At 37.2% G+C, this 13,761-nt stretch overlaps 1 protein-coding gene across 11 annotated transcripts in view; it reads left to right on the top strand.

Annotated features, from left to right (window-relative positions):
• Positions 1 to 13,761, top strand: part of LOC149088024 (sodium channel protein para-like) — a 270,116-nt gene that overhangs the window by 242,953 nt on the left and 13,402 nt on the right. For all 11 annotated transcript variants that reach the window (XM_089243934.1, XM_089243917.1, XM_089243900.1 and 8 more), the window contains one exon: positions 10,376 to 10,483. In XM_089243934.1, the coding sequence (XP_089100060.1) occupies positions 10,376 to 10,483 (108 nt within the window). The remainder of the gene's footprint in view (positions 1 to 10,375; positions 10,484 to 13,761) is intronic.

The raw sequence follows: 13,761 nt of genomic DNA, 5'->3' as shown, positions 1-13,761 counted from the left end.
TGTAGTTTGTACAGTAGACTCTCTGTAATCTGGCACATGTCAGACCAGGGGTACGCTGGATTACTGTGAAAGTCAAAAAAACAATGCATTCATATTGCTTAAACTACTGTATGCCAGATTTTTATTAACAAAATGCCATATAAAGCCAAAAATGAACTGAATTTAAATATTAATTTAGGATATTATACATTTTATAAATTTACTACGAAATGAGTTTGCATAATGAATCTGTATATTTATCTTTTGTAAGAGAAAAACAATTATTCCTGATAATAATTATTTCATTTGAGTAAAAAAACTGGGGTCGCGGGTGCATATTCCTTGGCAAGGTCAAAAGGTCAACCAACTTTTCACCTGCAAGCTTATTAATCACCTCATTTTTTTGAATGAGAGCAAATGCTTTATTCTTTCATTTGGACTGTTAGACTGCAATGACATTGCACACACAAGAGTAACAATAGAGATACAGCAAGTCACAAATGAAGGAGACTAGAGAAACCGTGAGACACCCAGGCTCTGTCGCAAGAAGCAACGTAAGCACTTCGACCCTGGGGAAGAACCCGGGCATCTCCAGCAAAATCAAAATTTATTGATACTTCAAAAATTACATGTAGTGCATCGTAAATTATGTAAATCAAAGAATCAAATGAATCAAGTGAAATTCAAAGTGCAAAGGGCAGGTATACAAATACAAATACAACGCCACAACAGGCAAAATGCCCAACGAGGTGGCTGATAAAAAGATGCCCATAAAAATATGGATGTCATATATTTTAAAAAAAAAACAGCAACCCGATTAAAAATGCAATTAACACACATTATAAACAATATATACACATGATAAAATATTATACAATGCCCATAAAGAATACCTATGGTTGTCTTATTCTAAGAATGGATAGCTTCTCGATTTACCCCAACATGTTTATCGTATTTCTTTTTAAACGTGTCAATTGTGTCAATTTACTACCTCCGGGGGTAAGCTATTCCATTTATTAACAACCCTATTAGAGAAAAATTCCCTGCGACACCATAGCCTTGCGGTGTACTAAAAGTTCATGGTCCATCCTATCCATCCCATTGAAAATTTTGAACACTTCGATCATATCTCCTCGACACCTGCATTCATCCAATGTAAACATATTCAAAAAATGAAGTCTCTCTTCATAACTCAAGCCCTGTGTGCCAATAAGGACACGCGTAGCTCTTCTCTGCACCCCTTCAACCAAGTCTATGTCCCTCTGTAGATATGGTCTCCAAAACCTTACAGCATACTCCAGTCCAGGACGAACTAAGCCTCGAAAAAGCGGAAGAATGACTTTAGGAGAACGCGGAGAGACCTTTTTGAAAATGAGACCAAGCATTCTATTCGCTTTTTTGACCACCGCTGAACAATGTTCAGAAAACCTAAGTCGCTCGTCAATGAGAATTCCCAAATCGGTGACCCTAGTTGCATCCGGGATAGTGACACCATTCAACTCGTAAGAGAACCGGGGGTTGTTCGAACCAAAATGAGCGACCATGCACTTATCTACGCTAAACGTCATGCTCCATTCATTTGCCCATGCTGCAATCCTGCTTAAGTTGGTCTGGAGCAACTCCCTATCGCTTTCATTCCCGACTGCCCCCATTAGCTTCACATCATCTGCGAATTTTCTAGTAATCCCATTGATACCCCGATCGAGTTTGTCGCTAAAAAGGGAAAAAGTATGGGGCCAAGGACACTTCCCTGAGGAACTCCACTTGTGACGTCTGTCCAACCAGAGAATTCCCCGTTCACCATAACTCGTTGCGACCTATCTCTTAACCACGATTCTATCCAATTCAGCAAGTTGCCCCCTATTCCAATCTCGTGTAAAAGCTTCAAGAGTTTGCTATGTTGGACCCGATCTAATGCCTTCTGGAAATCAAGGTAAACAACGTCGACATTTTTGCTCTTACCCAAAGCCTTAGTCACATAATCATAGAAGCAAAGGAGGTTAGTTACACACGACTTCCCCTTCCTGAACCCATGCTGATTATCCGACAATACATTATTCTCGTCTATCCACTTCACAAACTGCCTTTTGATGATAATTTCCAAAATTTTCGAGAGGGAGCTCGTCAAACTCACTGGACGATAATTAGACACCACTTCTCTACTACCCTTCTTAAATATCGGAACAACGTTAGCCAGTTTCCAATCTCTCGGGACGATACCCTCAGCAACACTACTCCTGTATATCTGTGCGACTGGCCCCAACAATTCATTAGCACATTCCCTGAGAACCCTGGAATAGATATCATCTGGTCCTGGTGCTTTGCTTGCACATACATTTCTTAGAAGATTTAGGACCTCCACGTCTTCTACTTGAATATCGTTGAGGGTTTTATTACCCCATGGAACACCCGTATATCGAATATCATTATCTCCAATAAAAACCAACGCGAAAAAGTCATTGAAAGCACTACACATGCCTAAATTGCTCTCTACCCTAGAGCCTCCTATCGAGAGGGGACCAACTGTCTCCTTACATCCATTATTGACGTATCGAAAAAATGATTTTGGGTCAGAGCCAATGTTATCTGCCAACCTAGATTCAACTTCCTTTTTACTATCCCTTATCGCTTTCTTCAACAGTCTTCTTTTATCAGTAAACAATGATAGGTCACCTCGTCCACTTTTATACTCTCTGAATGCTCTTTTCTTTTCAAGGTAAAGGTTCCGCACGCTATCCGAGGACAGCTTCGTACTAAATTCCTCCCATTGACTTACCACCCCTACTGATTCCAATCGGTCTTTGAAAACTTCCGCTAACCTTCCTCTCAAAACATCAAAGTTCTCCGAAAACAAGGAACCAATCTTTTGTTATCAACCTTACCCGAGGAAAAGTTACAGTGAAATCTGATGATACGATGATCACTGGAAGAAAACTCTTCCCCCACTGAAACATGTTCAACTAGATCCTCAGAACTAGTAAGAACTAAATCCAAAATAGCAGTACCCCTAGTGGCTTCTGATACATGCTGATACAGAAAATTTTCGAGCACCAACTTAAAAAAGTCTCTTTCATACTGATTTCCAGATGAAAGGTTCTCCCAATCAATACCTGGGTAATTGAAATCGCCTAGTATGAGAACCCTCTTACGCTTATACATGTAGGAAATTTCATCATGCAATTTGGCGATGTAGTTTGGATCCCTATTCGGTGGATTGTAACAAACCCCAACAATAAGTTTATGACGTCTTTTGTTCTCAAGTTCAACCCATATGGTTTCAATATCACTTCTCTGCACGTTACACTCTCTAGCCCCTTCAAACAGGATTTCACGTATATCAACACTCCACCCCCTTTCCTATCAGATCTATTTCTCAAAAACGTATCGTATCCTGAGATGTGTAAGAAAGATTCATCCCCATCGTTTGCCCAAGATTCTGTAATGGCTATAAGATCCAAGCCCTCCACAAGTATCATAGTTTCTAAAAAATCTTTCTTATTACCCAAGCTCCTGGCATTTATTAACACACATTTTAATTTGCCCAGTGGTTTAGTGTCAATCGAGAAGCCATCCAAGTCAGAGGTGGGTAATTCCCCGTCAGTACTGTTGTGATTACCATTAACTAACCCGCATTCCCGACTATGTGGTCTGGGAGTAAAAAACCTGACCTAAGATTGTCGTAAACCTCCCAGACCCCCCCCCCTCTTATTTAGATGGATCCCATCCAAACGGAGCCACCTATCGTTAAATGCGGGAAGCTCCAAGAACGTGACCCCAAGTGAGGAGCAAATGTCCTTCAGGCCAATATTGAATTGGTGGATCCTATTACTATACCCCCTACTACCCCTTGGCAGCACTGGAATCACTGCCACATCTGAACCCCCCTCCCTAGCGGATAATAGTAAATCCTGGTACTCTGACAGAGACTCACTAATATTCGCTCCTACTTGATTTGTTCCCACCCACAGAATCGCCCGCAAGGGCAACTTTCGGCGATGAAAAACGTCTCGAACGTTGCCAATCTTCCCCCCAGGAAGACAACAGCGCTCGAAAACCCGAAAATCCCTACACGGTTCCCAAGTTCCCTAACCATAGAATCTCGGATGATTAAACCCCTATCACTATCCCCCCTCTACCTCATCCACGACCACCCATTCGCCCTCTAAACTGTCGTTGTTCGTGGAGATTGCTTCTTCATCAACAGGTGGCTTGACGACCAGAGGCTCCGTATCGCAATCAGAAATTTGATCTATCAAGGATTGTATGACAGAGAGGCAGAGCACCCCAATCCACTCTGACAGTTTGGTCCACCCTGTCTGATTCACTCTTGAGCACTGTTGAATATCTTGAAAATTTCTTCTGAGCTTCATTAGATTAGGGATTCATCCTGATCCTTGCTTGCAAACAGTGGCACCTACGTGCAACCTGTCAGAGGGAAGATGCGCCAATCTCCTTAACGGGTGTGCTAGTATGGGAGGTAGAGGAGCTGGAGAAGTTGGATCCCTTATCCTTACAGGATGTTATGCAAGGAATTTCACCAATTTTCTTACCTTCTCTTTTGATTCCTCTCGACATAGTATGCCAAGCATCCATGGTCTGTGGAGATGGGCAGCTGGCGAACAGAAGTGAAAGAGCATCTTTTCTGGACAGCATGTGGCATAGTGAAGGGGCGTGCCAGGCTCAAGACAAGAGCATTCAAAATGAAGGAGACTGGAAAATCAAATCAAATCATAGAGCAGTGCTCTCTTAACATATTGGCCAAAATGAGAACTTCTTGTGGCCATCACGAAAATTAGAACTTGTTGAAATTTTTCAGGTAGGGAAGTTCCACGATGTTCTTAAGATGACTCTGGCATAGACTGAGCTGTATAGAAGTTATGGGTGGGTTACAATAACAAATATTGTTTGGTATTATTTTCCCTCTCAGCAGCAGATGCATGCAGACATGTGGTGACATTTTACATTTTTCCACATCTGCAAGGAGCAAACACCTCTCATGGATGAGATCTTTATAGAGGGCATATAGTATATAATCCCTTGAGGCTACACTCACACAGTGTATACTGGTTTTTTTTTATTTGTCTTCCTCTTTTTCTTCCTTGTCTGTCTTCTTGTTTTTATCTCGTTTGCGTATTTGTTGAATATGTTTATATGCCTATGTTTTTCCTATCAAAAAAATTGGCCCGACGAGCAAACAAAATAATGCAAGAAAACGCATCACTGGACGGGCCGGATTGCAGAAAGTCTACTGTATATTGAAAACTGATGAAGGCTCAATATTAATAATGCTTTTGGAATAAATCATACATCAAAATGAAATGGAAATTGTAATGAATTACAACAATCACAATATCCAAGATACAGTGAAACTCTCCTCTAAGACGGCCACTCAGCGTTCCTCAAAAAAGTGACTGTCTGGAAGGTTGACCACTGAATAGAGGTTGTATGAAAGGAAAAGCACAAGGGATGTGTCAAAATAGAGGTTCTCAATAATCACAAAAAACTCTTGAGCTCAATTTATTTACAATGCCAAAAAAAACGGGTACATATAGAATGAATACATATACACTACAACGATACTCCATATAAAGATAAATCCCTCTATAATGGGTTTTTAATCCTGTTTGAAATAACCTATAGTCTGTAATTTTAAGATAGAAATGCTTGAATTTTCATGTTTTTGTCAGTATCATATTATAGGTCTGCCTGCTCTCTTCAAGAGACTTTTTCAAATGGGAGACCGGCTCACATTTGTTTCCTCAAAGGTTTTCCAGCTTTGAGGCACAAATGTGAGTCGTTCTCCCGTTTGAAAAAGTCTCCCCGAAGAGAGCAGGCAGACCTACAACATGATACTGACAAAACATGAAAATTCAAGCATTTCCATCTAATAAAAGCCAGGTGACAGCATGAACACAAAACAAGCGTAACTTGACAACATAAATATGCATACACAACCAAGCATACACTCAGACCCTCAGAACACACATTTTCTCTCTCCGCCATGTGCCGATTCGTTAGAAATTCTGTAAAGGAGGTGCATGTTCAGTTAAGTAGTATTAGTAGTCTGTAATGTTAAACTTCTCTCGATACAACAATATCCTTTACTATGACAAACCCCTCTATGACAGTGTTTTTTCAGAGTATTTTGAAACTGCTACAATGGTTTTTATTTGTATTTATTTTTCACTCAAAATATCAGTGTAATTTTTTTTTAAACTCATATCACATGTTTCAGTTCTTCTGAGGATGTCTAATAATATCGGTATTGGGCATCATAGGCATACATCGAATTTTCTTGATTGGGGGTTTTCAAAATTCTTTTTTTTTGTCAAGGGAAAGGTTTAAGTTTTTTCCTGCAGAATAACACTAAAATCTTTTTGTGTGATACATCATAGTCTATTGTGATAAACCCCTTTACAAGGGATCTAACTGAATTTCTTTTATCAGCTAATCAATTCAAATATTTTGCAGTGAATAGGTACTGAAAACTGCATTTCTTTTATGGTTATATTTGTATATGTTTGGCAACTATATAGCATTAGCCTATGTCATCCTATTTAAAAATGTTTCCAACCTTGTCACACATGAACAGAAAATCTGATTGATCCGAAAAAACATTTATGCTGATGTATAAAGATTATAAGGTTATACAAAGAGAACTGCGAGCTCTCTTTGCATTGGGAATAAAAAAATTCCCAAAAATTTGTTTTTTACTTGTATCTATAAGGAAGTGGCCATGGATGGGTTGACCACTGACCGCATAGAAAGGTGGCCACAGAATAGGGGTGCTATTTGTATTATGTCTATGGAGCATATTGTCCCTTTCTGAGAAAAAATGGCGGCAAAGAGAAGTTGTGGCCAGGGAATCGAGGTGGCTGCGTATGAAAGTTTCACTGTGTTTCCTTTTTATTGCAAAACTTAGCGCCCTCTATGGGCTCAATGGAAGGACAAAAATAAAATAATTAAATGGGACATACTGAAAACAACTTGATAATTTGAGGCTAATACCCACTCTCAAGTCTAAGTTTTTTCTAAGTCTTTACTTGACAACATATTTGTCATTAATTGCAAATGTTGTATCTAAAAAATTATATACAAAGTGGTTGACGTGTATTACTAGTTGCAGTGTGAATCATATGATTCAGTTAAGCTGGGAAAGTTGGCATTGTCTCTGTGGGAGAAATTTTGGTTTCGGATGATTTTATCAGAATAAGCGAGGTGTCTCTTATCTTATTAAATGGGGCTGATTGTATTTCCCAGTTATACCTGCATTTCCTGTCCACAACACACCTATGTTGTCGTATTGTTAAAAATGGTTGCCAAAATCAGTGGCCCCTAATTGTATATATTCTTTCACACACATCATATTTTCTAAATTTTCATCTTATCAATCAGAGTGATTGATCAGATGAAGAGAGTGAACTCAACCAATTAAAATTGTGGCTATCTTCTAGACCAGAAATTTACAACACCGATCAATCTTCTTTGCTCACCTACAAGCAGGGCTGTAGCATGCCTTGGGGGCCCCGGGGCAGATATATACTTGGACCCCTTAAAAGGAAACAAATTATGAAAATTAGTGTGCATTTTTTGTGAGGTCTCAATTTTGCTCGGGACCCCCGGTCACCCAAACCTGGTTATGGCGCTGCCTACAAGTTTTCAAGCAAGATGATTCACTCAGGTGGACATTTTATATAATACAAATGAGAACAGTTTTTACTGTGTTCTATATACAATATGATGTGATGTGTGGGATAACAGATGACATGCCTTTGAATTGATTCTAAAATAATAGCACATTCTTTCTTCCAAACTAAAACCCTGGGACTTTTCTCAAACAACTCTCCGAACCTAATTTCATCTGTTACCATCATAGTTGTTAATCGCAATAGTACACAATTGCCCTGGGAAATACCTTGCCACAATTGCAGTTATGTAAAAGAAAAAACTTATTTATTTTTCTTTTGTGAAACATTTCTGCTATATGATGTCTAACTTTTTTTTTTTTTTTTTTTCCTTGATATCCAGGGTTCGTATATATATATCAATCGATATATATCATGATATATATCGCGATATACATCCGATATTAATTTTCAAGATATCATGATATGATAATTTCAGTCAAAAATGATATAATATTTTTATGGATAAATGAAAAATGAATTCTTCAATCATAAATTAGTTCCTCTTTAAATAAATAAAAAGTTCAAAAATAAATATCTTTTAAGTCAAGAATGAACTAATATTTTCAGTTGAGAAGGGTGGTATTTTCAGTCCAGAATGCGCTGATATTTTCAGTAGAGAAGGGGTCTGATATTTTCAGTGAAGAATGGTTTGCTATGTTCAGTGGAGGATGGGCTGACATTTCCAGTTGAGAATGGTCTAATAGTTTCGATTGAGAATGGTCTGATATTTCGAGCTGAGAAGGGTGGTATTTTCAGTTAAGACTAGGCTGATATTTTTAGTTGAGAATGGTCTGATATTTTCGGTGAAGATTGGGCTGATATTTTCAGTATAGAAGGGGTCTGGTATTTGCAGTCGAGAATGGGCTGATATTTTCACTAGAGAAGGGTAATATTTTCAGTCGACACAATGGGCTGGTATTTTCAGTTTCACATTTTCAATCGAGAATAGTTTGACACTTCCGGTCAAAATGAGCTGATATTTTCAGTTGAGAATGGGCTGATATTTTCAGTTGAGAATGGGCTGATATTTTCAATCAAGAATGGGCTGATAGTTTCAATTGATGATGGTTTGATATTTTCAGACGAGAATTGGCTGATATTTTCAGGTAAAAATGGTGATATTTTCAGTAGAGGAGGGTCTAATACCAGTTATAAGGATCTTATACAACCTAAAAACATGGAATAAACAATTTTGTAAGCTATGAGTAGTACAAATAATCTTCCATTTTCAGCTGGGAAGGGTGATATTTTCAGTCAAATATGGGCAGATATTTTCAGCTGAAAATTTTGATATTCTGAAAATGGGCTGAAATTTTCAGTCGAGACTGGGCTGATAATTTCAGCTAAGAAGTGTGATATTCTCAGTTGAGAATGGGCTGATATTTCCAGCTAAGAAGTGTGATATTCTCAGTTGAGAATGGGCTGATATTTCCAGCTGAGAAGTTTGATATTCTCGGTTGAGAATGGTTTGATATTTTCAACTGAGAAGGGTGATATTTTCAGTTGAGAATGGGCTGATATTTTCTGTCAATATTGGGTTGATATTCTCAGTTGAGAATGGGTTGATATTTTCAGCTGAGAAGTGTAATATTCAGTTGAAAATGGGTTGATATTTTCAGCTGAGAAGGATGATATTTTCAGCTGAGAAGGGTGATATTTTCAGCTAAGAAGGGTGATATTTTCAGCTAAGAAGGGTGATATTTTCAGCTGAAAAGGATATATTTTCAGCTGAGAAGGGTATATTTTCAGTCGAGAATGGACTAATATTTTCAGTCGATATTGGGCTGATAAGTTCAGCTGAGAAGTGTGATATTCACAGCTGAGAATGGGCTATTTTCACCCTCACATTTTCAGCCAAGAATGGTTTTGATATTTTCAGTTGAGAATTAATTGCTAGATATCTTCAGTCAAGAATGGTCCCCCCCAAAGCAAAATGTTTTGCATTGTTCTGCAACGAGCTCTCAGCTGACTGACTGGAAATGTTCTGCGGTAAAAATTCCCATAATAGTGGGAACACTACACTTTTCTTAAAGTTCTTTCAAATTATTCTGGTGTAGCATTGATTGTTCTGCAACATACATTACAGATTTTGGCATATTTTGCTTTGTGAGAATGGTCTGATATTTTAGTCTCATGTTTCCAGTTGTAAATGGTTTAATATTTTCAGTCGAGAATCGACTGATATTTTAAATCGAGAATGGTTTGCTATTTTCAGTCGAGAATTAACTGCCATTTACAGTCAAAAAAAGGTATAGATGTTTTCAAAAATATCATACTAACAAAACCTGCTCCTCCAGTTAAATGTGAAAAATGAAATTTAAAATAATCTTACTGATAATTATCAAATGTATACCTTGATGTCAAGTTGGAAATGTTCTAAATTTTACTGTTAACACCATTTGTGGAAACATTTATGACCTACAATAGCTTGACTATTCTATCGAAATTATCAGTTCACAATTTTTATTTTGAATGCGAAAAGTTATGTTAAAAACATATAAAATTATTATAAATATCAGATGGATGTGTTTAGATTAAAGGATATGTTCTAACTATTAGTTCACATCAAGCCTGAAAATGTTCATTATCAACAATATGTTGACAATTTCATCGAAAATATCGGATATATATCAAAATATCCGATATATATCAAAATATCGGATATTTTCAAAAATATCACGATATTTATGAACCCTGTTGATATCCACGCAGGAGGATCGTTAGAGATGTTCATGACTGAAGACCAGAAGAAATACTATAATGCAATGAAGAAAATGGGAGATAAAAAGCCTGTGAAAGCAACTCCCAGGCCCAGGGTAAGTTATCAATAACATACACATTTCTAAATTGGCGCTTCAAACGTAGGCTGGCCATATTTGCTTGAGCACCAATTATCGCCAAAAATGATGCCAAAACTACGCAAAGTTGCCTACTCGTGCTGAAATCACCGAAAAGTCGCCAATCAAGAGAACGCCACTTCAAATTGCAGTGAATTAAAAAAAAAGAACATGATAAATTTGTGAAATAAAAATTCTTATTTGTTGTCTCAATTATCGTAATGTAATTTCTAAGTTTGGAAGATAATTTTCATCGTTGATTTGATCAATAAAAATCAAGTTGTGTCTTCGTTGAAAATAAGTGAGAAATCGGAACATTTTTGTAAAAAATCTTGGGACAGCCAGAAAAACAGAAAAAAAACCTGGCTTGTCCTAGCAATTACAGGACATATGGTCACTATTTGAACACAACCTTTTCCTTAAAAAAAATTTATTTACTGTAAGTTTTGCTACAGTACAGAGCTATTAATCCATTACCGTATTTTAACGTGTATAAGGAACCCCTGATTTTTCAGGTTTGGTTAAGAAAAAAAGTTTTTTTAAGGTATTAAAAAAAGAGAAGATATTTTTTGTTTGTCATTAAAACCATCCAATTCCCCCATCACTCTCATTTGATACCTCACAATCATCAGCTAGTTCATTATCATCATCAGAGTTAGGTGACTCAACAGTACATGTATGTGGCGAACTCTTGCACCTGCTTCTTGCTTGCACCTGCTTTTCCAGCACCTTGCTGATCCAGCACACCACAAAGGCAAAGGATGAGGAAAAAGACACACACACTCTATTTACTGTCTGGGGACCAGACGGTGGCATTAACCTACTCTGTATTATATTTTAAATATTTAACATTCATGCAAAAAATAAATTATGTTAAAATTTGACTTTGAAGGCGTGCTATCAGTGCCTAAAGTGTTAATTTCTATCAGGGGTGCTGCTGACGTGTATCAAATGTCCAGAATTTCGGAAAAGGACACACACAAAAAAATGGTCCTCGCCAGGGCCGTAGTGTGCCTTTTCATGGCTCTTTTCCTTGAGGAAGCTCTTCTTGAAAGGGTTATTATTATGCAAAATAAGTAATTTTTCGGCCCCCTTATTCGACTCTGCACCCTGGGGCAGTGCCCTGGTTGCCCCAGCCTAGTTACAGCCCTGGTCCACACATCCTTTCCTAGTTCCAAGAAGAAGAAAAAGTACAGAGAGAAAACCTCCCTAACTTTTTTCCCATTGTCTGCCATGATCGCATGACCTTGAAAAGTAGTTTTACAACTTTGAAGTACAAATCAAGTATTTTACTATACTATACTGATATATAAACCACACGGGTTTTAAAGAATAAAATGACGAGAGATATCTAGTTGCGTCTCTATGAATGAGGCACCATATACAAAATTTTCCAATTTCTGAGAGTTTTTTCTCCCTTTGGGTTATGTCCCCGAAATCAGCTGGTGTTCATAGACAGTGTGTAGACGGCATAAATTTGCTTCATTCCTACAAGATTGTGAATGTGCATTTTTGCAAAATCTTAAATGATAGGAACGCACGTTCAAATCGTAAACAAATTCCCAGATCAATAGATCAATGAGGGTGGGAGAGACAGAATCTGAAAACTTGATCTTGAATATCTACAGTTTTGTCATCTAGTCATTATGCGGTCGTCACTGTTTCGCATTGCGAAAATCAGGTCTGTGTATGCAGAATCTGCTTTTGGAGGGGCACAAGGATTTCTTCCACAGAAATTTTGGGTCAGTAACACTCAAAAGAAAAATTTAATTAACTAATTAATTTAATGAGAAAGCATTTTTTCAGTATTTTAATTTCTTACAAAAATATTTTAAAATATTGTTAAATTTTTAAAATTTTTGGGTTTCACTGCCCCTCCTCCCATGGTTTTCTCGGATTCCGCCTTTATCGAAAATCTGGGTTTGGAGCCCACGATTGCTCAGTAGTAATTGGCTAAATATGATTTTCTAAGGTTTCCTAACTTTCAGTCGACTATCCCTTTGAAAAAAAAAACTTTTGCCACGAATGATCACACAGACCTACAACGCAAATATGTATACATTTGATTTCAAATCCACACATTAGCAATTCGGAAGATAGATTGGCACTACCTACTGAACACAAAACATGCCAAATGCTGGATACACAAACAAGCACACTTAAGTTTCACCAACACAAATCTGACATAGTTTCAATTCAGGTGTGAAAATATGTAGCCGTTCTGAGAGGAAAGAAATGGTGGTAGATCAGAGTTTTGGACCATCAGGGAGGGAAAAGAAAATCATTTCACTAAGAAATCGCTTCACAAGGATTTATATGGGTAGGAAATCAGAAGATAAGCTTCAGAATCATTTGCTTTATATTTTATCAGAAGATAAAAGAAAGAGCTGAGGTTGTTGTTTTTTTTTTATTTCTGAAAGGGAAAATCAATCAGAAGAGAGTTTATGGGTTGATTTATTAAATATATAAATGTGTGCCTTATAATTAATTATATTTGTTTTAGATTTAAAGTTGAGTTAAGTTTAAAGTAAAGTTAAAGATTTAGTTTTGTGTCAAATTCCATACATTAAATTCTCAGTGTTAATGGGTTTCTTTGCAAGCTTTCTCTACTAGTAGACAATGAAAGTAAATGAACCTGTTGTAAGCTATTTATCCTTTTTTCTTTCAATGAACCTTTGGATTGAACATTTTTCAGAAATCAATTATTTGATTCACAAGGATACCAATGAATGGTGTGTGGAGACCAGGCTTAATTTTTTTAGGGTGATCCACTTTCACTCAAAAGGGACCCAGATTTTGCCAATAACCTGGGTCCCAAATAAATTAGAGTACAGCGGCATTCTCTGGTCTGTAATGGTATCCATGTATAAGAAACTTCCCCCTACTTTCAGGACCCAATTGTTGGCAAAAACTGCTTGTTATACACGTTAAAATATGGTACATGAGTGAAGGGTTTTTATTACTCTTTTTGATACCTTACATGTTGATAGTATAACAGCTCTCTGTATTTCTACGTACATACACAGGTGATACGTGAATGATGCATTATTATATTTTTTGATACGTAGGAAGGTTTTAAAACATTTCTTTGCAGATTTATGTTCAACAGTATAAATTTAATATAATACCAGTTTTTCTATACATGCAGTAGTATTTATGGCTTCCCCTCCCCTTTTTTGTGTTCTTATGGGTGCATGTTTATTATGTCCTACTTTCTCGATTTTGCCTTTTTTGATTTTACCAAATCCTGTAAAAAA

The sequence above is a fragment of the Pholcus phalangioides genome, unplaced genomic scaffold (genome assembly GCF_987345545.1).
Source record: "Pholcus phalangioides strain wild (caught in Gottingen) unplaced genomic scaffold, Ppha-v1.0 ptg000003l_1, whole genome shotgun sequence".
Classification (NCBI taxonomy): domain Eukaryota; kingdom Metazoa; phylum Arthropoda; class Arachnida; order Araneae; family Pholcidae; genus Pholcus; species Pholcus phalangioides.
The sequence above is the reverse complement of the archived record's forward strand: the minus strand, read 5'-3'. Positions and strand labels throughout refer to the sequence as shown.